This window comes from Rhinolophus ferrumequinum, chromosome 24 (assembly GCF_004115265.2).
Source record: "Rhinolophus ferrumequinum isolate MPI-CBG mRhiFer1 chromosome 24, mRhiFer1_v1.p, whole genome shotgun sequence".
NCBI classification, from domain to species: domain Eukaryota; kingdom Metazoa; phylum Chordata; class Mammalia; order Chiroptera; family Rhinolophidae; genus Rhinolophus; species Rhinolophus ferrumequinum.
In genome coordinates this window covers 8,705,208-8,729,445 of record NC_046307.1, presented here as the reverse complement: position 1 = coordinate 8,729,445, position 24,238 = coordinate 8,705,208, and the positions used below count along the sequence as shown (strand labels likewise).

General features: G+C 50.8%; 1 protein-coding gene and 1 non-coding gene across 5 annotated transcripts; one reads left to right on the top strand and one right to left on the bottom strand.

Moving 5' to 3' along the window:
* Window positions 1–745: 745 nt before the first annotated feature.
* Window positions 746–24,200, bottom strand: LOC117016541 (solute carrier family 22 member 5). 4 transcript variants are annotated; one of them, XM_033095899.1, is made up of 11 exons: window positions 23,745–24,200; window positions 17,376–17,479; window positions 11,544–11,728; window positions 10,514–10,532; window positions 10,361–10,423; window positions 9,025–9,151; window positions 7,206–7,306; window positions 5,374–5,588; window positions 3,662–3,844; window positions 2,523–2,658; window positions 746–2,164 (listed from the first exon to the last, which is right to left on the bottom strand). In XM_033095899.1, exons 1-11 carry the CDS (start codon window positions 24,135–24,137, stop codon window positions 2,077–2,079), a joined length of 1,614 nt encoding a protein of 537 aa, XP_032951790.1. In that variant the 5' UTR covers window positions 24,138–24,200; the 3' UTR covers window positions 746–2,076. The 4 variants fall into 4 exon arrangements, with proteins under 4 accessions (XP_032951790.1, XP_032951788.1, XP_032951789.1 ...); XM_033095897.1 differs by having other exon boundaries at window positions 10,361–10,532; window positions 23,745–24,198; XM_033095898.1 differs by having other exon boundaries at window positions 10,361–10,532; window positions 11,544–11,698; window positions 23,745–24,197.
* LOC117017139 (U6 spliceosomal RNA) lies at window positions 12,484–12,590 on the top strand. The gene has a single exon (XR_004422016.1). It is a non-coding gene; the product is annotated as a U6 spliceosomal RNA (small nuclear RNA).
* Window positions 24,201–24,238: the final 38 nt, after the last annotated feature.

The following is a 24,238-nucleotide window of genomic DNA, read 5'->3' as shown; positions in this document are numbered from 1 at the left end:
GACAAAAGATGAATACAAGTCACGTGTATACATTTTTGGGGCACCTGGTATATACTCATATGTCTGGGCACCACATCCAATCCCCAATCCTCTCAGCCCCACCACTTACTCCAGCCACTGTTGCAGCGACCAGTTCACACAGGTTTTGACCCTGGTGGTGCGACCTGACAGTGCCTCACCTCAGGCCTGAAAAATTACCTCTTGCTTTCTACCTTGGGACTCACGCATGTGCAACCTGGAAATGCGGGGAGTTGACATCTATGGACTGCCTTTGACAAATGGGGGGTGGGGGCCAATATATAAACGCTTGCCCCTTTTATCCAGGGTGCAGATGGTTTTGAGATGTATTTCATAAGGCTCTTCAGAAGTTCTGGCTGGAGCCGTGCCCTTGACTGTGGCCGACCTGAAAATGCATCCTTGTAATGGGTATCGCTCCTCCTGTTTCCTCCCCCATCCTTTATTCCTGCTCCCTGGAATCTTACTCCTAAACTCCCTAACTGCACAGAAGCATTGGTCTCAGGCTCTGCTTTCAGGGGAACCCAGGCTAAGACACTTGTCTAAGAAGGCTGGCTCAATCCACAGTCAATTAATACAGAGTGAAGGTTTCTAGCACACTGGGATTAAATCTTAGCCTTCGAGACAATCACAAACCACTGTTAGAATTAACCTAAGGCGACACAGAGAAGTCAGGTGATGATGTGGTATGGCTCACCAAATTGTGGAAATAAAGGTTGCTGCCGGTTGCTATTATTTAAAAAATCATTTTATTTATTGAAACATTTGCATTTCCAAGGCACTTCAGTAGCTTTCCCCAAGATATGGTTTTTTAACCAGGTGAAGTGTCTGCTTTATGAATACCATGGTAACAATCAGAAAGAGAAGACAATTACACGGAATACAAAGTATTTCCCAATGTCACACGACTGAAGTGAGCAACTCTGAAAGACTGTGAACATGATTTAACTTTCTCCTTTGTAAATTTTTTTCCATGATTAGGCATCACAAAAAGAACACACACAACGACGTCAGCTTTGGCACTCAGAGAAGTGCTAGTGGCTAAGGCTGGTGACAAGTGGCAACTGCAGACCATAGCCAGAGTGATTCTGCGTGGAAAAAATAAAAAGACACAAACCAGGAGGCCAAGGGACCAGACTTTCCTAAGTCGACTCTGAAGGGCAAATAACTTAAGGAGGAAAATACATAACAACAAATAAACAAACAAACAAAACACAGAATCCACATTATGGTTTTAAGAGAAGAGACAAGTTTGCTCATCTTTCTTTCTCACTGACATACTTCCTTCAAACCATACATCGAAACCATTACAGCTAGGTTTGAGTCACGTGGCACGAAAGCAAGAATAGTAGGTTCAATGATGTGTTTGCTACGGGCCCAGACAAGCCCAGTGTTTCCATCAGATGTAAACACGTCTCCCCGGCAGTCACACTGAGTGCTCCAGGAGCTCCCACATCGGTGCACTCCCCTATGCTCAGTACCTGCTCAGTCCCCTCCTGTTAATTACCTTCTGGGTTCCCCAGACCTCGGCTGTCCTGCCCTGGGGAAGCAACAATCCTACTTAATATCCTTGGTAGCTCACAAGGTGTGAGAAATCAAATTCCCTGTGAAATGATTTCTTTTCCTCTAATATGCACCATTAGAGAGAGAGGGGGAAAAGATTTCGGGGGTGGGGAGGGGTAAGATTAGACCTCCAGCTTTATCGGAGACCTTTTTAGGCCGTCCGAAATTAAAATGTAAATTTAGCAGATGCCTCTCATATTCTTCCAAATCCAACTGGTTCTAGTGAATCGTTAATTTCTTGGGAAGCGTACAGTCCATCACTGTATTAGTCAGGACTTCTCTAAAGTTGTCTGTCGGTGGTCACAGGGTCCCCTGAGGGAAGGTGGCGCTCTAGGACCACGCGTAGCCTCGGTGGCCAGGTGCCCACCCACGAGCAGGCCAGACTCAAAGTCAACAGAATGAACAGCAAAGACCTTTGCCCCAAGGACTCAGTGCCTGCACCAGCCGTTCTGACAGGATGCAGTCTTTCCTCTTCACGTTCTCACTCACTTGAGGTTGCTAGAAGGCTGTGCTTTTAAGGACTGTGGGGTTTTCTTCACCATCTTTTAACTCCCTTGTGTGGTTTGGAGTTTGCCTGTACTTGATTCTATAAAAATGAGCAAAACAAATGCTAGTAACAAATCTTAAAAAGACGTCTACCAGTCTTGAAGCAAACCCACCAAGCAAACCCAGAACTGAGATCTCGCGAAAGGGTGCAAAAGTCATACAGCAGATTCTGAAAGGTTTCTCCTCGTCTCTGCACTACCCCAGAGCCGCTGGTGCTGTGGAGATGTACACGGTGACACACTGGTCTGGGTCTGACCAGAGGACACAATGTAACCTCCTTGGCGTTTCTAACCCTCTGATGGCTAAACTAGGCCGCGGCATTTGTGACGGTTTGTGGGGCGCTCTCTGCCAGACCCAGGCCCAGTGCACCACGTTGTGAAGGAAGGAGGCCTCCTTACCCTTTGACCCTTAGCATCTGGTCAATGGTGTCTGGGAGGGGGGTGCCGAAGCTCTCTGGGAGGAACAAGGTGAGGATGGCTGTCAGGATGGTCAGACTTCCCATGAGAATGTAGGGCAGGAAGCGGTCGTAGGCCCCTACGGCAAAGCAGACAGAGCCCCAAGCCGGGGTGCAGTTAGACCTGGTCTCTCTCCAACCCTCTGTGCTCCCAGGACTCTCCACAGGGGATCACCTGCCTTCTCAGCCTCCGCAGGTCCCACAGTCTGAGCTGCCAGACTGGAGCCTGGCACCTAGACAGGTCTCAGAACCCAGACTTGGCACTGACATGCCCAGAGGTCCAGCAGTGCCCAAGGTGCAGGGGAGTGGAGGGGAGCCATGATTACTATTCCTGTTTCCCAATTTTCCAAGGAACTCAAGATGCTAATGCAGGGACCGGAATAGCTCCTCCACCTCCCCAGATGTGTCAGAACCCATCTGCCTACAGGCCAAACAAGGTGCTTCTGCTTGTCAGATCTATGTAGCATGTACACCACAAAGCATTCTGGGAACTCTCAAGGTGGATGCCACCCCTCCCAAAAGGTGTGCCAGCGAGGGATATACAGGGCAACAGCAGTGGTCATGAGAAAATGATTTTGAAGCAGAGAAAACTGGTGCCGTCACAGAAAATGGCACAAGGGATCTTCACACAGGAGAAAAACACTGTGTCACATGCTGCCAGGTACAGAAATTCTCAGTTCATCAGACCTCTTGAATGGACATCTTTACCCTTCAGGTTCCTTTTAAATTCTGATTCCAAGAAGAGGTTTCTCCACTCGGGTACACTGGCTCCCTAGGCCACCCGCCTAGGTTCCTTAGGACAAGGGAACTGTATTCTCTGATGGAAGGCCTGAAACAGCAGCAAAACTCTCTCCTTCGTTCATCCCGTTCTGGCTGGTTGATAGGTTCTTTCCCATTTACACGTGAGTGCCTCCCCCAGCGCGCACCTGGACGAGAACCGTCTCCAGGCACAGATCCCAGCACAGGACAGATCCCATCTGCTGTGTGCTTGTGTTCCCGTTGCCAAGCCATCTCTGGCGCACAGTAAAGCTCACCAGGGCTTGCCCCCATCACTCCTGCGGGCCCTCCGCCCACGGGACCTACCAAGGTAAATGAAGTAGGGAGCCAGGATGCTGCCCAGGCGGGACGCCGTGGAGCTGACTCCCACGCCCATGTTGCGGACCACGGTAGGGTACAGCTCGGCTGTGTACACGTAGACCATGGAAAAGGCCGCCGTGACTCCAAACTTGCCCACCATCACCAGGACCGTAGCCAAATAATACAAGTCTGGAGAGGCAAAGGGAAGAAAGGAGGAGAAGGCACCAGCTCCAGGTACACTGCTACCGAGAGTTCTGTGTGTGCGTGAGTGTGTGTTGCCTGAAACAAATATACTTTCTCCCTTTTTTTTTGGGGGGGGGGGCGCAGTTTCCGTAACTTCTTATTGTGGGACAAGGGGCAACAGCCCTCCAAGTTGATTACTGAGAGGAGGTGGGGACCTGCAGCTGTGTGAGGACGTGCTCGTCTCCTCAGCCTACAGACCACCAGAGTGAGCCTCAATAGGCCAAACAAAGCTGCTTTCCTGGCCTGAAGTCATTACAGACAGTCTGTCAGGGATCAGCTGGCACCCAGAGCTCAGGCTGCAGGTGCTGCGGACTCACTGATGACTTGTGGATGAACGGGGACTTCATTCTAACTCACTTCACGCTTTTGTTCTACTCAGACCTCAGCAATTCACAGACCAGCAGACCCTCAGAAATGATCCTCCGATCTATCCTGCTCACTGTGCCGCGGAGGAGGTGCTGTGAGGGACGCGGGAACCTCCACACACATTCCCGGGCTCCCTGCCGCGGCACGGCGGGGGGGCTGCTCCTGTGCAGTGTTGCCAGCCTCTGGCACCCACAGTCGATCACCAGAGGCTCCCAAATCCGTGGGTACACTGACAACTCTAGGGGCCATGATAAGGCCGTGAACTGTGCTATGAATTGTTGAAAAAGGCTGCCTCCCCTACCCGTGGGATACAAGGCGGTTTTACAACGTCCTGTGAATGGCCTGTGAGACCCACTCTGTGACCTGGCCCCTCTGTTCTCCCTCTCTCCTCACACATGCCAGGCAGGCTCATTCCCTCTTCAGGGTCTGTGCCTTTGCTGTTTCCTTGGCTTGAAATGTTCTGCTCTTAAACTTTCTCATGCCTTTCTTTCTCCATCACTTCCTCTATGTTTCTACTCACGTGCCCCCTCTTCAGGGACACTGCCGAGACCACTGTGTAAACCAGCTCTCCGCAGTCCTTAATTGTTATTATAAAAGGTAATAGTCTGCACTATATTAAGCCTTTATTTACTTGTTTGTTGTCTGTCTTCTCAACTAGAGTGTGAGCTGCAGGAGGGTGTGGGGCTCTGCCCGACTTGTTTACTTCTGCACCACTGGCCCCAAGCTTAGTGCCCAGCCCACAGCAGGCACTGCCTAGCTATTTGTTGAATAAATGACTAAGACAGGCCAGGTTAAGAAGTAATGCGGATGGCTCTCTTTTCTCCTGGTTTACTGTACGGAGAACACCAAATATGCACACACTAACTTGGGTAGAGAGTAAATTTAACCGTGAGCCCCACCAGGCTGCTCTGCCCACTCCCCCCACACCCGGGCCATGAGCAGTGTCTGGTCCCAGGAGACATTTTCTCTTGACTTTTTGGCCAAGAATGAAGATATGCAGGTGAGCTGTGACAGCATGATTTTATTCTCTTTATTAGCTGGAGGAGACAGCCTGGTAGTAGAGACTAACTCAGAGAAGACCTCAGACCGCAGATGCACATGGTCCCTACCTGGGGGCACCAGCTGCACGAACAGGAGGACGCTGCCACCCAGGAAGAGGGCGGTGGCCATGGAATATCGCCGGGGCAGGTGCTGCAGAAGCAGCCAGGCCAATATGTACGCCGGGACTTCAACCACTGCCGAAAGGAAGCAATTCACATAGACGTCCCCGTGCAAGTTAGGGGTATCAAGGGAGAGCCCGAAGTAGCCCACGGATATGGTCATCCTGAAACAGTGCAGAAGAAAGCTGGAGGAGCAGAATCCACGCGGGCGCCTCCCAACCTGGACAACTTTTCAAGTACAGTTATTGCAGGAAAGTCAAAACTATCTTTACAGGGCAGCAGATTTAACCCTGAGTCTTACTTCTTACAACGAAAGATGACTTCCCCCGGCCCAGTGTAAACTCCGGGCCAGAACACTTTCAGAACACCACAAACAGCAAAAAGGCTTATATAATTCAGATAGACTTACATTGTTGGAAAAACAAACAAACCCAAATCCAACCTACCTTTCAGCTTTAAAAATCCTAAGCCGGAAGCTCTCACAAAGCCTACTTCCCTACTCTCTGGACCTCCCCAAACCCAGCAATTGCAGGAGCAACTGGAGAATGAGTCAGGAGGCAGATAGCAAGGGGAATGGGATAGGACTGGAGGGATAAGAAAAACTAAGGCATGATTATCAGGTCAAACATTTGGAGAAAGAGCCCCAGCAGACCCTCTGTGGCGACCAGGCAGGAAAAGGCTGGCCAGAGGCAGCTGACTGTGCCGTGAGGACAGGAGAGGGAGCTCCCAATGGTGGGGGCACCACATCGTCTCTCATCTGCATGCCTCCCGGCCAGGTCCCTGTCCCCAGTGGGCATTCTCTCTGGCAAACCAAACATTTGTGAGTCAGACTGGACTCATCTGCAGGTTGAAACCACAGCTGGTATCATCAGAGAAAGGGCACATGCAGAAGTTCTGGGGAATCCACAGCAGGAGCCCGCGTGGACCACAGAATGGTGACACATCAGAGGCTGGCACGTCTGTGGTGCAGACTGAATGCTGGCCCTGTCTGAGGCCGGCTCCTGGGTGGCACACTGCCCTGAGGGATCCCGGGCCATTCCTTAGAAAGGGGTGACTCATCAGAAACCCCAGCGAGCAAAAGAGCTGGCTGTGCCAAGGCTGGCTGACTCTAGTGCAAGGGACTCCGAGACGAAGTCTGCCTTCCTCACCCAGCAGGGCCAGGCAGTGGCCTAGAATCCCGAGGGTCTGGCCACTGAGCAAGCGCTCTCCAGGCACGTGGATGTGTTCCCTCTCTCTGGTAACTCAGATCCCTGCTTGACAAACTTGGTGAAATGCCTCATTAGAAGGAAACTGACGAGGACACCTAGGTCGTGGCACTACCTCCAGGACAGTCTCCGAACATCCCAGAGGGAGGGATCCTGCTTCCACATTTCCAGACAGTACTCAGCAGCCTCTGTCACTGAAAGAACATGACGTCTCCACTTAGAGCCTTCTCGAGGGCCTCACCTGTCTTCCTCAGTCACTGTCTGAGGCACAGGGGACAAGAACAACTGAACTAGGGCCCAGAGTGAGCAAGGATTCACCTCAGGACCTGGAGGGATCCCCAAAGATCCCTTATTTCCCAAAAAAAAAGCCCACACAGAGGTTTTCATTCTCCTTTTCTGAGATTCCGTCAAGTTAAGAATTGTGACACGTTCATTTCTTTGATCGCAAGGCACAGCTCTTCGCTCTCTGATGACACAGGCTTTCTGTTTTGGTCTGAGACATATCTGCCAGCGAGAGGCATGACAGGCACTGCCATGGGCTTTGTCTGGAAGCCTCGGCAGGTCTCCATTACGCACCACAGAATTATGGACATGATGGTGACCATTCGGATGTTCCGGCTTCGGAGCAGATCCAAAATGCTGTGGGACTGCTGCTTCTGGGAACTTAGGTCTTGCAGCTGCAGGAACGATAGGACAAGGGCACAGGAGGGAGAGAAGGTCGGAGACTCAGAGAGCCCATAACATACCTGGAACCCTGGCATCTGAGCTTTCTGGGTCTGTGAGTTGGGGAGTGCTTTGTTTCTTTCTTGAAGAGTAAACGGAATGACTGTATCTCAGCCAGTGGAAGGCTTCCCCGGACTGTGTCCGTAGCAAATTAGTGAACAAAAATGAGGAGGCAGAATAGGTGACCAGTCCCTCAGGGGACGCAGCCAAGGCGGAGGCACCACCCCCAGCCTCCATCAGTGGCCACATTCCAGGGAGGCCTCTGAGCGTTCCTTCCCAAGGCTGGATCCCTGCCCTCTGGGTCAGAGAGAAACTGGCCATGTAGTTTATTGATCTGATATTTTAAAAGAGTTAATGTTTCCAGTCTTTATACCATGTCATTACTGGTCTACTTCCAAAACCAAAAATATTTCAAATAGCAAAACAGGAAAATTGACCTCAGCTTCACCCAAAGTAACTTCCTATGAAAGTCAGCACAGCCAAGGTCATTAATAAACCACACGTCTAAACACACTGATGTTGCTTTCTTAAGCAAACCCAGCTTTGGAGCTTGTTTTTCCCGAGTTAGCAGTTCAACAAAAGGTCAACTTTGGACTTAATGGATCCCCTGAAATAGCCTCATTTCCTCAAGGGTGCCAGTGGGCCTTATGGGATTACCCAGACTGACCCCTCACTGAAAAGCCACCAAAGCTTCCTCACTTAGAAGCCATCTCTGCCAGCTACTCCTTCCCTGACCTTCGTACACCAGAGCCCTTTACAATGTATGCTGAGAGTGGTTGCTGGTCACTTAACTGTGAGGCTGGCAGGGCTGGCGGCAGCTAGTGGCTTCTCTGGGGCCTATAATAACTGGCCGCTCTTTCCCAAGCCCCAGGCCTGCATCTTGAGTCCTGAGTGTCTCTAACATGCCTTCCATGCACACTTCAGCAGGACTGCTGGTAGCTGTTCTCACAGCCAGTCCCGTCTTCCTGTCAGAGTGGACGCACATCCCACAACCCTGTCAGCAACTGCAATGTCCAACCTCTTTTATAGTCATGAGACTGAAGAGAACTGCCTGCTGCTGAGAGGGTAGAAGGAGAGAGAACAAGGAGAAGCAAGACACAGGAACGAAGCAAAGCCAGGAAATCACTCATGGCGAGAGAACAGGGTCTGCAGGGAGGGTTGGGTCAGGGTAGGGCAAAGGGGCAGATATCAAAAAGGACCTGGCTGCAAGATCATGCAATAAACAACTAACCACTGGCGGGCGGAGGGAAAATGAACACAACTAACTCCAAGTTTAGTTTGGCTTCAAATTTTTGTATTGTATTATTTTTTTACAATCAGAAACTACGTAAGGTATAAGAAATAATTATTTTCCAAAATGCTCACTTCATGAAAAGCCTATTACTCACAGAGTAGTTATTATTAAAAGTAATGGTTAGACTATATGATTATCTAGAAAAGATGTATATCAAGTATGAAAACCTAAAATCCATGGGAAAAGTGGAGAGACTGAGGCAGTTGGAACCTTCGCCTCAAGCTTCTGAATTTTAACAGGGCCTGCCTTGGGGGCAGCTGGGGCTCGGGCAGGGAGAAGGCTGGGGTCCTGTGTGAAGGGAGGGCTTCTGGCCTTTGTTGTGCTTCCCTCAAATCATGGTCACCAAGACCCTCCCTCCAGCTCCCACGTAGCACTTACCTCACTTGGTTCAAAGAGGGTCGAGGGTGCGACGATGCCATTGATTTTGGCAGCCCGGTGGATGATCACCTCTGCCTCTTTAAATCGTCCCTGAGAGATGAGCCATCGGGGGGACTCCGGGATGAACCTGCAGTATGAGGAGCAACGCCCTGAGGTTTTCCTGCCCAACAGCCCAGGGGGAGCTTAAGTAGAGGTGGGAAATGGGGTTTCAGAATCAAGCTAGGTTTAGGGAATAGTTGGTGTTTCCAAGACAGAAGCAGAGATGGTCCACACTACAGCCAGTAATGACCTGAAGAGTGAGCTTTTGAGTACTGGAATGCACAAAATTTGGAGGGACCAGCACTCAGCACTCCATGGGTTTCCTCCACAGGCTGGCCACCACCCTTTCTGAAGAGCAGTAGTGCCACCTGCTGGACACTAGGGAGACTGGTGCTAGACAGGCTCCTGAAGCCTGGCTTCTGCTGTGGGCTCAGACCAGCCTAGACCCTTGCCGGGCTGCACTTCCCTGCTTGTCTATGGCATCCACAGAAGCTTCTACACTGGTCTCTTAGCCTCTAGTTTTTCCTCACCCCCCATGGATTCATCCAATTTTCCTGTTAGACTCTCTACCTATGCTTATTAAAGCACCAAGGTGCTTTGGGATGTTGTAGATCTTATTTTCTACCTCACCAGGTAGCCCCTGCCCTTCAGTCATGACCAGGACCCATGCTGTGCCCTGTATCCTCTCCCACTATGCTCTGAAATGTCTCAGCAACACTGGGGGCCGTGCTCTCACCATCCCCGCCTGCAAGGGGCAATCCTGCCTCAACCCCTTTGCTGTGCTCCCTCTCTTGGTGTGAGACAGCCTCCTGTCCGCCTGTGCAACTCCTCAGTCTTGGAGGCTCAGGTGCAGACTGGCCTCCTCCGTGCTGCTCCCCTGAGGACTCTCGCTTGCACTGGTCTCTCTCTTCTTCCAGTGCCTGTGGCTGAGGCCTTGGCAACATGCAGCCAGAAGCAGGGCCTACATTGTCCTGTCCTACATTGTCCTGTCCTGTGGTCTTATAACTCCCTGGAGGTCATGCAGGACCCCATCATCTTGCAGCTACTGCTTCTTCCTTTCCCTGGACTCCAATCTATCCAGCCCAGGGCTGAGAACAAGTCTGTTGATCTCTTGAGACTTTGTTTGGTTCTGGCTTTTCTGAGTGTGGAGAAAACATTCTGAAACAACTTATAAATATTTATACTTCCGGTCTCTGGGAGCCCAAACAAGGATTTGTGGGTTGCTGCTGCCCCCTAGTGAAGGCCCGACAGAAGACATCCTGCCGGTGGCCACCTCTGGGCACAAGGCCACACTCACCACCAGAGCGCCGCGCACAGCACCCCGGGCACCGTCAGCGCCAGAAGCAGTTTCCGCCAGTCTCTGATGAAGTAAGCAAACAGTGGCAGCAGCATGTAGCCAACTGCATAAAATATGCACACTCCTAACGTAGAGAATATAATACGCACTGACTTGCCAAGGATTTCTGTTCCTGTTCAAAACAAGGGAGGAGTATTAGCATTTTAGTTTACGTGATTTCCTTATTAATCTTCTCTTGTATAATTTGCAACATAAAGACACGAAAGCAGCTAGAATTATCTCTTACGTTCCCAAGCCCTAGAGCGGGATGGGATTCTGAACCCAATCCTGTCTGACCATCTGCCGGGTGCCTCAGGGAAGCCCTTGCAGGCCCCTCAGCGACAGTTCTCGCATGAAAACTTTCATCGCTTCCCAAAGCCATACGCTACAGATGCCATGTTAGGCCTCAAAATTTAATCCTCACATGAGGAAGAATTCATTAAAGGGGAAGTCATTACTAAGGCTGCACATGCAGACTGTTAAACTTTAAAGGGGAAAAAAGTGTGTCAAATGTGAAAAGAAAGAAGTAATCCTTTCAACAATACAGCCCAAGGAAGCCAAAGACCAATAAGCCAGAGTGAGAGTCCTCCAAACAGTGAGACTGGCAACGTTTCAGTGAGAACAGGCCAGAGCCCTGCAGTGTGAACTCTGAATGCCAACCCCGAAGCTCACGTGACCAAAGCCCAGGCCTAGCAATTCACTCGTGCCAGTCGACTTCACTGGCCACAGTGCTTTGCAGAAGAGGCAGTTCTCTTCCTTGGCGAGCCTGCCAATCTTGGCCCTTGTTCTTTACGTCATACTTCCCTCTTTCCTTAACTACCTCAGCCCTGGGCAGTGGCAGCCCTTTTTTTTGATGGATGATCTTGGGTGAGTTCTAGTACAATGGTCGTGAAGTCCTAATGCGACCTCAGAGGCCAGAACAGACCTGGAATGCAGCAGTCAGGCTATGTTGCTGCTGGGGACCCAAGGCTGAGCCTTGATGCACTCGGTTTCCCTGACTACAAACTGGGTTCTCCAAGAAGCCCTGCTCAGCGCTGCTCAAGGCCACCTCCCCTTGAGGGGTATCAGAGCTGTCTCCAGAAAGTGAGAAGAGAGGATGGTGAAACACAGCGTCAAGTACTCAATTCCGACGTGATGGCCGTACCCAAGACAAATGCTGCCACATAGTTGGAGATCTGGCCCATGCCTACAAGGATAAACAGCACGGTGAACATCTCGAAGTTCTTGGAGAAGACCTGCAGGAAGCTGAAGCCCGTCTGCATGCCCATGGTCACAAACAGCACGTTCTTCCGACCAAACCTGGGAAGGAAAGGGGAGTGACAGAAGCAGCTGGGAGAAGACGGCAGGAATGGGCTCCACCAAGAGGGGCTTTCCCCAGAGCCACTCAGGGAGGGGTCACAGACAGTGCCGGCAGGGCCCCTGGTGCAGGGAGCGTCCCAGTCTCCCAGCGCCTATGCTGTAACCCCCCAGCCCACTCCTCAGGACCAATGTGGAGCCCGGGCACCAGCGGTGCCGAAACGCAGTGCCACAATGATGATGATGATTACCAAGGATTGTGACACATTTATGACGTGTGAATCTATACATACATAATGTATGTTCTTTTTAAAAAGAACTGGTTTACGTTGGAGGGTGATGGAGAAACAATTCATTATAAATGAAATCTGGTAAATAAAGGGAAAGAAACACTTGTCCTGACTTTCCTACATAAACTATGTGAACAGTAACCAATCAGAGATGAGGGGAAGTATCATTTTATAAAAGTATGACAGCTATGGAATGAAAAAGAAGGGATCAAATTAGAATATCACCATTTTATAACCCCCAATGAATGAACAGACATGGGCATTGTATTTCTATGACTGTTTAACATCATAAAAAGAGACAATTGAACATTGCACGAATTCTATAATCTTGCCAAAGGCACTGAACCTGGATCTGATCAAGTCTCTAGATCCAGCTGCTAATTTGCAAGAAATGCAGAGAAAAGAGGAATATGCTGAACTGTACCATGCAATCAGCCAAATCTACTCTGGGAAACTCAGCAAGTGGAACAGCCCAGGGTTCTTCAAAAAAATCAACTGGTGCTCGCTTCGGCAGCACATATACTAAAATTGGAACGATACAGAGAAGATTAGCATGGCCCCTGCGCAAGGATGACACGCAAATTCGTGAAGCGTTCCATATTTAAAAAAAAAAAAAAATCAACTGTAAGGCAAAGGAAGGGATGGAAGGAGAGTCCCTAGATTAAGTAGATGAAGACATGTCAAATTGTTTTTAAGTGGGCAACGCTAAATTTGTGTTCAAGGATGCACATTTGGATGATGAAACTACAAAAAACCCACAAGGAAGTAATTAGTGTAAAAGGTTAGTGGTTACTTCTGGGGGAGGGCTTCTTGGTGGCCAGCAAAGTTCTATTTCTTGACTTGGTGGTAGTTATGAGGTTACTTCCCTGGAATAATTCATCAAGTCACACATTTGTTCTGTGTGGTTTTCCTACTTTTGTTCATTTTTAAATTTAAAAACTGTTGGTTTTGGGGCGGCCAGTTAGCTCAGTTGGTTAGAACGTGGTGCTAATAACACCGAAGTTGCCGGTTCGATCCCCACATGGGCCACTGTGAGCTGTGCCCGCCTTTAAAAAAAAGTTTGTTTTTTTTTTTTGTTTTTTTTTTAAAGACAGCGCTACTGGTAGGTCAACCATCAGATTCGGCCTGAGTTGGCCCAGAGCAGGTTGACACCCCTTTTCAATCAGTGAATGTTTGTTTGAACATCTGTTATATACCAGGCAATAGGGGTATATCTGAATAAAAAAAGACTCTGTTTCTGCCCTCAAGGACCTTATAGTCTATAGGCGGTGACACAGACGGTAATCACACTTAGTCCAACAACCACACTACTGAATATACAGTTACACACCGAGACAAGTGCACTGAAGGATCAGCACGCAGATCCGTAAGCGACACAACGAGGGAACCTACCCCGGACTGGGGACGCGGGCATTCAGGGAGGGTCTCCCCGATGATGGGACACTGACATGAGGCCCCAAAGAAGAGCAGTTGTTGACAACGGGAAGTACGGACAGGGACTAAGTTTTCAATGATATTCACAGGATAGTGGGGAGACCAACATTAACCCCATGAGGACAATTTCTGATAGGTGCTATGAAGGAAAGGCACAAGGGACCCTGAGTTAGCCTCCAAGTCACAGGAGGCCACGAGGGCGGGGTGCGGAATGCTTCAGACTGAGAAGAGCGCACACAACTGTGGCCGGAGGGGCATGACGAACGCGACGGGACTGCACGGCTGGTGCCAGCTACTGACAAGGAGGCTGCAGGGGTGGGCGGAGCCACACTGCAGGGGGGGCGGGGCCTTGCGGCCATGATCATGAGTGTGCTGCTCCTACTCACTGCAGCATGTTTGTGTGTGTTTTCTTTTTGGGTGCTGCTGGCATCTAGTAGGTAGAGGCCAGAGATGTTCTAGACATCGTAAAATGCCCAGGATAGCTCCTTACGACAAAGAATTCTCTGGCTCAAATGTCGATAGGGTCGAGGTTGGGAAACCCTGGTCTAGAAGGAGCCTCTGACACCCCCTGCATTTTCTTGTTACAGAGCACCCTCCATGCCACCCAAGGGTGGTCCCTTACTACAGGCAGATGGCTGTAACCTCTATCCCGCCTTCCCCGCGCAAGGCCTCCCTGGGATGGCGGGAGAGAAAAAGACCCAGGGAATCCTTACATAGCACCAGTCCTTGGCAGTCCAGAGTGGGTCTAGAAACACTCACTTTGAAACTCTGTCAACAAAACATCAAACACACACATGCCTACAAAACCAGGAACCATCAGTCTACTTCTTCCTGGGGTTGTGCTTCTTGTAATTCATGCACTTCAAAGTAACTTAATATTATGTCAGATAAAAGGCCTTGACGATCCAGGATTATTTTATTGATCTTGAATTTCAGCCTTATTTATATTCCAGAAAGAAGGTTAAGCCTTTGTCTGATATAAAAAGTTACTGCTGGTATACTAAACAAGCTGAGAGCATGAATCTACTGCTCTTACGTAAGTTGTTTGGCTTGGTTTTTTGAACTGGCGTACTTAGATGTAATGAGATGAGAAACTGTCCAGAGCCTTGGGCCTCCCGTGGGGGTGCAGACAAGCTTGAGGGGTGGCTTCACAGTGTGAAGGCAGGGGACACAGCCAGAACAGCCACACTTTCAGCTATATTTCATTTATTGAACTCTAATGATCCTACTTAAAAGTAGTTCGCTGACAAGTTTTAAGTTTTGAAACACACTGTACTAGCCCTTCTGAAGACTAAGGTGGTCCTTAACATATTCATTAAATTTATTTCTTTGCCTTGGAAGCAGGTCTTTTGGGAACACTTCCCTCAGGTACTCGCGTGTTACATGGTACTCGGGTTCTCAGGCTCGCCCACAAACCTACCTAACCCACGACACAGTTGACCCAGAAAAATGTACTGAGTTTCAACTCTGCACTTGGGGTAACTCCTCCTTGCTTTTCACATCGAAGTCTCACCACTCATCCCCGAGAGAAGGGATTTCCCACCATCCCACTGCAGGGCCTCTGAGCTCAGTCCCGGGCACCCCCTCTTCTCACTGTACACTCTTCCCAGGCAAGCTTATCCATGTTTGGGGCTGTGATGAGGAGTCTATGAGCTGACACGTCCCCAATGTGTTCCTCCAGCCCACACCTCTCACGGAGCACCGTATCCATCCTGTCCAACTGCACATTCACCTCCTCCACTTAGGCGTCTCCTAGGCATCCCGAACTCAGTAGGTTCCAACTCAACTCACCGTCTTCTTCTGCAAACATGGTCCTCTTCCAGAGTGCTTTGTCGTAGCAGGGTATCATCACCTACCGGTTGTCCAGGTTGCAAACCTTCCTTTCCTCACTTTCCCCATCCACCCCACAGCCAAGTCCTGTTGGCCTGCCCTCCTACCACTCCTCTCCGTTTCCACCACACTCAGCCCAGCCCAAGCCACCACCATGTCCTGCATAAATTACTGTGCTAACCTCTGAATTGGTCTCTCCACAACCCCTCTTCTTCCTTTCAATCCTTTCTCCACAAAGGTATCAAATAATCTTTTCAAAATTGCAAAACTGATTATGTCACACTCCCACTTTAAAAAACTCTCAATGGTTCCCCACTGCTCTGTGACTAAAGCCCAACTCCTGCCATCTGCTAAGCCACCCGCTCTTCTGCTTGGCCTCTGCCTGCCTCCCCACCTCGTCTCTATACCATGTCTCCACCACAGGGGACTCTGTTCTAGTTCCTAACGTGTGCTATGCCTCTTCTTGAGTCTAGACTTAAGGACATTCTGCTCTCTGTGCCCACAATGCTCTTTCCTCTCCCCACCCCCTAATGGCTAATTTCTCCTCACCTTTCAACTCCCAGCACATGCTTCACCCTCTCAGGGCAGCCTCTCCCGGCCCCCTTGGTCAGAGCCTCTCTTAGCATCCTGCATGTTTCTGCCTCACCAAGGATGGCAAGTGCTTCCCTCAATTAGTTGTTTATACCTCCTGCCTTGCTTGAAGGTACGGTCTAGAAGAGCAGAGCCTAGAACAGTAGTCCATACAAAACAGAGGATCAACAGTCTCTGGGCCCAAACCCTCGCTCTGCCACTTGCCAGCTGTGTGACTTTGGGCAAGTCATTTCACTCCTCTAGTTTCATTTTCCCCATCTGTGAAATGAGAATACTAATACTTCCTACTTCATAGTGTTATGAAGATTAACTTAGTTATTTAATTCGCACGGTGATATAAGAGTGTCTGGCACATAGTAGGTGCTATGTGTTTATTAAATAAATGTCAATAGTCAGCGGATGCCTGTTGCTAGATGAAGGATCTGGGGAAGCACAGGCCTTTCCCCAAAGGGGTGAGTGTCTCAGCTAGTCGTGATCGTGGCCCACTGAACTCTAATGCTCACTGGTGACTGTGGGAGTTTGTCTCTTTTTTTTAATCGCTAGATAACATTCTAGAAAAGACAAATTTAGTGAGAAATAGACTTCTCCAGTAAAGACAATAATCCATAGATGTAAACGTGCCAAAACTTCACCCTGAGTCTGTGCTACAGGATAAACGGGCCTTGTTCTAAAGGTAGAATGATAGTCTCATCCTTAACTTCTCTATGAGAGACCCCAACCAGCTGGGACAGCGCTGGGATTCCTCTCTACTGGGGGACACAGTGTGACCAAGGACCTTGCTGAAGGCCGCTCCTCTCCCCAGAGGCTTCTCTGACAGACTCCAAACCTTGGAGATACAATATAACAGGCCCCTCTGAGAACTTCACTCAAACTATGGACCTTTCTCCAGAAAAAGGCTCACAGACGATCTCTAAAATTTTGCATACAATTTGCACAGGGAGTACTGAACTCCCTAAGTCATGAATGGACCTTGAGTTAAGAGCCTTTAAGTTACACAAATAACCTGCTTATAGGTCAAAACAGCCCATTTCCTGCTTGTTGTGGAGTAAAGGCCATGTCCATAGGCGTCTTAGCTAAGGGGCATCAGCCCTGTGGACACACGAGTTCTGCCCACGATGCCACTACTGACTAGTGAGGCTTCCTCTCACCTTGTAGAGAAAGCGATGGCTTTGGGGAGAGGCGGGGACGCCTTAGATCTGCAAACAGTTTCCGTGCATGTGTGTGGTTGTCTACTTCTCCCCCGCTCGGGGACTCACCTTGGGAAAGCCAGGCTGGTGCAGAAGTGAATCCTGACATATTTCCTGGTCAAATCCAATTGATCCAGCATGGATACATTCAGCTCAGCAAGAATTACGGAGGGGAGGCTGTTGGCTCTTTACTAAGTGCGGAGTCTGTAGATTAGGCTTCCCCTTCTTTTAAAACAAAAAGCCCTGGGCTAAAGAACGCTATCCTTTGATGTCAAGGGCCAGGCACACACACGCTCCTTGCTCACTGCTGGGTCCCCTGCAGCTGCAGGAGATAGACCCCCACCTTACCTGTCTGAGAGCTGCCCCGAAATGAAGGAGCCCACCAGCACACCCCCGAAAAACAAGGAGGTCGTGAGCGGGGCCTTCCAGTCGTCCTCACACACCAGGTTCCACTGTAAGAGGAGCAAAGGGATGTATCACTCACTTCTTTTTAAAAGTGTTTGAAATTTACGGCTTCTCAGAAAATGCAATCAGAACACCTGCATCCCTGCCCCTCTGCTTCCATGCCACGCGAGTGTGGGAGCTCAGGCAGGAGACAGCTCTTCTGGGCAGCCAGCCAGAGAGCAGGTTCCCCCACAGGGAGAGTGGGCTCCCTGCCCGTTCAGTTTTTCACAGCTTTCAGCTCCATTGTTTTGCTTCCAATTTGAGGAGGTACTCAGCCCATGTTCCACCCCAGGAGAAGGTGCGGCTTCTCGCAGTTGCTCTGAAGAATCTGGGCAGAGCCCAGGGCTGTGGACGGGGCAGGGTACCCTTTCAGTGGGGTTCAGGCCGGTGGCAGGCCTGGCACAGGAGTGGCTCTGGAGCAGTGTTTTGGGGCTCTAAGGGTCACGGCATGCAGCAAGGGACCAAGGCCAGTGGGCCTGGGATGCACCACGTGGATCTGCTCCTTCAGCTCCGCTCAGGTCTCCACCCTGGGCCTCTAGGTCCTTCTGGTGACATTTAGAGCTGGGATCCCTGATGCTGTGCTAATAACACCAGGCCCAGTTATAGCCAAGAGCTCTGAGCTGGTTTAGTTTCTATTCTACTGTTAACTGATCATCCAACCTCAGCTAAGATCCCCCTCCCCACCCCACATGGTGCCTTCATTTCACTGGTAAAGCAGGGGTTGGGGTAGGGAACCGGCTACACTGCTGGAGTTTCCCAGCACCCGATGTGCCGTTCTACTGATCGTTACCATGAAGAGAGGTCTACGGGCACATGGAAGCAGCTGAACACTTAGATGTGAGGTCACCCAGCCTAACAAGGAGCTGAATGAAGAAAAGCAAAACAGGAAGCTTGGTGCTTCCCAGAGAAACGTTTCCCAGAACAGAAAGAGGGCACTCAGCAGTAAGCGAGAGGGCCACCCTCTAGGGAAGTCAGACCCTTGCTTGCCTGGCACCAGGCTGCTGGCTTGCCCTCTGGGCAGTCTGTGGGCTCCCTGGTAATACACAGAGGCAGGGGGAGTGTGTGGCTTCCAAGGCTAGTGACAGCGGGGAACACAAGTCTGCTTCTTCTGGGCAGTGCGTGCACACAGCCTCCAGGCACCCCAGCAGGGCTGGAGGGCAGCCCTTAGGCTGAGAATGGGCGGTAGTCCCCGCCCCAGGGAACAGTGTCGGGTCTCTGACTCCTACATCTAGAGGAAGTCCAGACTAGCAGGAAGCCAGTATTTCGGAGCACCAAAGCCTGGATGCTAAGGCGATGGCAGCCTTCCCACCTCCGCAGCCTCGGGGGTGGCAGCACCCAGATACCATCTCTTAAGAGGGTATGTGCTCCTAGGGCAGCCCCCATCCAGACACGGCAGCTGAGGTCAGGACAGGAGTAGCAGGGGAGTCAGAGCTGGGGGATGGGGGACTCGGTGACAGGCACTGGCATCTGGGTGTTAGGTAGGGTGTCAGGCAGAGCTTCAGGGCCCGAATCATGCAATCTATTCTTGATCAGATGGAATCTACTCTCAGCTAGCATGCATCACTTTTGTAGCAAGAGATTAAAAAAATGAATAAAGAGTCAGTAGCTGCTTCTCAACAGGTCTCTCCTGAAGGTTGGGGACTAACACAGCTGAGCCAGACTAGAAATTCACAGGGACGTCTGCAGGGAGTTCTGGGGTGGGCCCTCCACCCCCACATCAGGTCTTCCAATATAGGCTTCTAGAGAAATGTGGCCTGGCAGGGCCAGGTGCTACCTGAGAACAGGTCAGGCTATGCTCTGCAGGAGACACGGCGACGACAGTGCTCATCTTGGGAGAGGTCCCCGGAGCACGTCTCCAGCTCCCACAGCCTCACCCCTGCCACCTGATTCAGTCTGTCCTTACTCCAGGCGAGCGGGAAACTCCCTGGAGTGCCTGGGCTCTCTACCCACCACTGACAATTCTTAACAATTCTCAGGGCCTGGCTTTGGGCCCTCCAAAAGCAAACATGGGCTAACACTTCCTATTGGCCACAGGGGGCCTGTGCGTAGGGTCAGGAAAGGTAATAGATCTCAAAAAATAAACACAAGGGCAGGCATGGACTAGGTCCCACCCAGCCAACCCACCCACTTCCCTGTCAACCACCAGCTAGGCCGCAGTAGACTCCAGGACTCGGCCTGAGGAGGGTGGGATAAGAAGCCCACAGAGTCCAGGCAATGGACCCCGGCTTGTTGTGTTTACAAAGGAATCTAGTGTTCCCGCACTGAGCTCCCAGCTCCCCAGCCGTGACTAAAGCAACTGCAAACCAGCTCATCCATGAGTGGGATGAGCTGTAGTGTCTGATGACAACAGGTAGTAAAGTTAGAACAAACCGTGTGGGTTTAAGATCAGGTCATGAGTCATCATGACCTCTCAGCTGGGTGAGATGTGAAAGGGGAGGGTCCAAGGACCCACCTGAAAAAATCTCGGAGCAACTCTGGCAGGGCGCCTAGACTTGCCGTCTTTCCTGGTAAGAAGTGTACCTCTCTAGTGGTGATAGTTTTATGGACATATATATCCACAAAAGCTTTTCAAATTGCACACTTTAGTTCTGTACAGTTTATTTTATGTCATTTATACTGCAATAAAGTCGTTAAAAATTTTAAGAGAGAGAAGTGTGTCTCTTGTACTCATTATGTAATTGGTGCTGCTTTTCAGTTCTGGGAAGTATAGAAATGATGCAGTTTCTTGGGACTAGATGTTCTTATCTGTGAGATGGCTGGAAGGGAAAAAGGATTGGGCTTATGCCCAGAGGGCAAAAGCTCTTCCCTGAGATGTACCTGGCCTGACTGCTTCAGTGGTCAAACCACCTGTTACGGAACGCTATGTATTACTCCACACATTTCATCCTGCCTCCTGCTGCAATTAATGGCAGATCCTTGTCCCAAGGCTGTCAGGGCAAGGAGAAGTACCTGCTACCATATCCTTTACAAGGCCTGGCAGTGCCTTGCAGAGGACAGGCTGAGTAGCTGTCTGATATACAGGGGAGTGAGTGAGTGAGGAAACAGATGAATAAAAGGGCTGTGAACCTTCAACACCTTTGGGCTTGGTCTTTCAGTTTGGCTGCCCAAAGCCCAGATGAACCCTGAACTTCAATCTCTAGGACAGACTTTCTTTGCTTCGTCAGCGCTTCCCTGTGTCAACTGTCAGACCTTTGAACCAGGGTGTGAGTTCTCCGGCAGCTAGAGACGGGCTCAGTCTGACCACTCTGGCCGGCTGGGTCTGCTATGACTGTGGTGCACAGGTGGCTCCAGGGCCCAGCAAGCGGCTTCTCTGGTTTGCCGTGAGCTGCAAAGGCAGGGATGAGGGTCTGCGCGGCCCTTAAGTTAGAGAAGTCAGCGAAGGCACAGTGGTGAGGCACCAGCTCAAGGTCTGGGCGGACTCCCCACCCCAGAGGCGGCCCAGCCCACCTCGCTGGTTGACGTGGCCTTCCCTTCAGGTGCTGTGGGCTTGGGGACAACAGTGGGGGCTCTCTTATCTTCCAAAATCTCTACGCGTGAGGTAAGGCTGGTAGAAAAGCTAGTCCAGACCACGAGGCTTTCTAGGACAACAGGGAATGAGTCCGAGTACTGCCAAGGGCTGGGGCAGGGGGCTTCTGGGAGACAGAGACAGGCTGGGGGCAAGGGGACAGAGAGGACTGTAAGGTTTTAGCTGAACAGACACAGCTCATGGGTGGGTGTCAGAATAGCTAGAAATTTCAAAATGAAACTTTCTGGCTGCAGGCTGGGCTATGGAGACACCAAAATGCAGGTGGCCCAGGCTGCCACAGAAATCACCCAGGTTCCCAGAGGAGGGGGCAGTCCGGGCCAAGAAGCACTCTGGAGCTGCACGATGGAGTGGCTGATTCCCCAACGCCAGGGACGACTGAGGAACCAGAGAAGGGGCCAGGCCAGATGCATGTGGGCCGCTACACCATTCCTGAAACATGGGAGAACGTCCTCCTTCACCTCCTAAGTAGTGTCCCATTCTTTCTGCCAATCCCAGCGTCTGGTGGGAGATCCACATATGGGTAAGCCCCAGTCTGTGGGGGTGGAGTATTACATTTCTTTTAAAATATTCAGTCAATGCTTTTCAACCACCCCCAAGTTTCACTTCTGTGAATTAAACTGTCTTTTTCTTCTTCAGTTCTCAAACTTTAAAGATTTCTTAAATGATTCATTAATACATTCAACAAAAATTTTCCTGAGTATCCCTTTTTGTATCCAACATCATGTCAGGACCCGTGGGAGATGCAAAGATGGAAATCTACCACTAATTTCTGTAGTACCTGTACACACCTTAACTTCACTAAAGTATCATACAGAAGACCTGAGGTTTTCTTCTGTTGGGAAACACATCTAAGAAATCAATACCAGTATACTTAGAAACACCTCTACATATGACATGGGGTAGAGGGCAGGCCTGGGGACATTTTGCAGGCACGGGACTAACTGCAATGGTTAGCAGGCCAGGTCTGGGTTGCAAGAAAATGGGCCTGAGAAAAATGGTAATGCAACAGCTTCCAACAATGCCTATTCACCTGAGAGGAACAAGCAGCCTTGAGTGTCATGTCAGGCTTTCCAACATCCCCAAACAAAGGGCTAAGTAAAGTATTAATCTAGCCTCTCAGCAAAGACTGACAACCTGTTAGTAGGGGAAAGGGCACACAGCTCTTACGAAACTGCTAAGACAGTGAAATAAATAGACTAAATATAAAAAAGGAAAGACTGACACTGGCAGCAACATAGTTCAAGGACCCTTCCAAAAGGGCCAGCCTTTGGGAGCTCACAGTGCCACCGACATTTTCAGTGAAGCAAGAGCAGATGACTAGAATAAACTGCCAAGGGACCCTAGGGACCAGGGTAAAGTCCAGAGATGCCATGCGCTTCTTCTGACGTCACTGCCCCCCCCATTTCATGAGCAGCCAGAAGCAGAATTTGTAGGGACTCCTGTGTCATGGGGTACAGCTTCCCTCTATAGCCTCTGCCTGCAACCGGAGGGGAAGTCTCTGCTTTCACAATTCTCACTGGCTTCTAGGAAGGTGGCCGGCTCTCTTGCGAGGCAGGGATCGAAGATTTGTGATGACTGGAAGTTTTGATTCTCTGTGGACTCTTGGGCCACAAAGCACAGTCAGCTACCTCCATTCAGTGTCTCTTTTGTTAACACCGCGGGACACTAGAATAATGTCACTAGCTGAGAGAGCCCCTGTGAACTCTGCCCTCCCACTAGGTTTTCTTGCTGTCCCAGATTTTGCACCTGCTGAGCTGAACACCCCAGATTCACCCAGAAGCTTCCTCCTCCAGGAAGCCTTCCCTAATCTGCAAATCCCTGATCTGACACTCAGTGAACTTGGGGACCCTGGTGTTTATCAAGGAGGGCTCTTTCACTGCCCTGCTTGCTCCGTTCCCCTGAAACTCCAGGGAGTTAGTGCCAGTGTCTGAATAAGATGCAAAGCACATCCACACTCATCCATTAACATCATGTCACATGTCCAGCTCTAATGACTGCACGGTCACCAGGGAATAGACAAAGCCACCCAAAACAAAAATCCAAGGGGCTGGGGAATGAGAAAAGCTATACCCTACGTCCTACAAACTACTTTAGTTATAACATTCCAGGTCAACAAGTCACCCTGAACGGATTTTCAGATGCATGGAGCCTCACAGGCTGATAACTAACCCTGAGTAAAAGGTAAACAATTCCTTAGAGGGTGTGATGAGACTGTCATTTTAGGGTGAGGGTAGCTGGGGAAGCAGTAACAGGAAAAAGGAGCAAGAAACAGTTTTGTACACGTGCTTCCCTGAACTTTAAAAGTTCACAAAGGAGTATTTCTTTTTTTTTTTCTTTCTGAACAAATGCCAAGAGGCTGGAAGAAAAATGGTGAGTCCTTAGACCCAAGCTCTGGCTCTGTTCCTTAACACTCTCACCCCAACTAGAGGAAGTCTTTGACCCACTTCCTCAGCGCCTTTCAGCATCATGGCCATCAGGATGGGCGGCCAGCCTGACACCCGTGCTGTGAGGGGGCATGCTCTGGGTGGAAGTCACCGCGCCAGGCGTTCCAGAGCCACCTGGCTGGAGGATGGCTGCCCATCACCAGCGTGTAGCGAGATGGGGGAATGAAAGTAACAGCTTCAATTCACACCTTGCGGGGGGTAGAGGGGTGGAGCGGCGGTGGTGAGCGGTGGCGTGTGAAGCCAAAGGCTGCGGAGTCCTCCTCACACCCCGGTCCCCGGCCCCGGCGCGGGGCTGACACCCACCTCGGTCACGATGGTGGACAGGTAGACGTCCTGGCTGAACTCCCAGCCATCCAGGCAGCTCTCCTGCTCCAATTGCTCCAGGTCCACATCGCGCCCCGGCTCCAGCCCGAGCGCCGAGAAGTTGGAGATCGCCTCGAGCCGGTAGCGCCTGCAGCTGTGAGGCACCTCATGGCCGTTCTGCAGCCGCAGCGGGACACTGTGGTTGCGCCACGCGCTGCTCAGGTTCGCGGTGTCTGGCACCCGGCAGCGGTGCTCCGGGGTCCCCGTCAGGAACACGGCTGACATACCATTGAAGCCGTTGGGGATGATGCTGGCGCTGAGCAAGAAGAAGATGAGGCGCTGGAACGGCCCCCACTCGCCCAGGAAGGCGGTCACCTCGTCGTAGTCCCGCATGCCACCCTCAACAGCCCGAGACGCGCGGCCCAGGCTATAGGGACCCGGCGGCGCGCGGGGGCGGGGCGAGGGGCGCGGGGGCGGGGCGCGGCGGGCGTGTG

What these genes read in the sequence shown, in the direction of transcription:
- LOC117016541 (XM_033095897.1), bottom strand. Translation starts at nt 24,137, where the DNA reads ATGCGGGACTACGACGAGGTGACCGCCTTCCTGGGCGAGTGGGGGCCG. An exon ending in TGTGGCAGCATTTGTCTTGG is followed by an intron (nt 10,533 to 11,543) that starts GTACGGCCATCA and finishes TGTTTTGAACAG; the next exon opens with GAACAGAAATCCTTGGCAAG. An exon ending in TCCCTACTTCATTTACCTTG is followed by an intron (nt 2,659 to 3,661) that starts GTAGGTCCCGTG and finishes GCTTTGCCGTAG; the next exon opens with GGGCCTACGACCGCTTCCTG.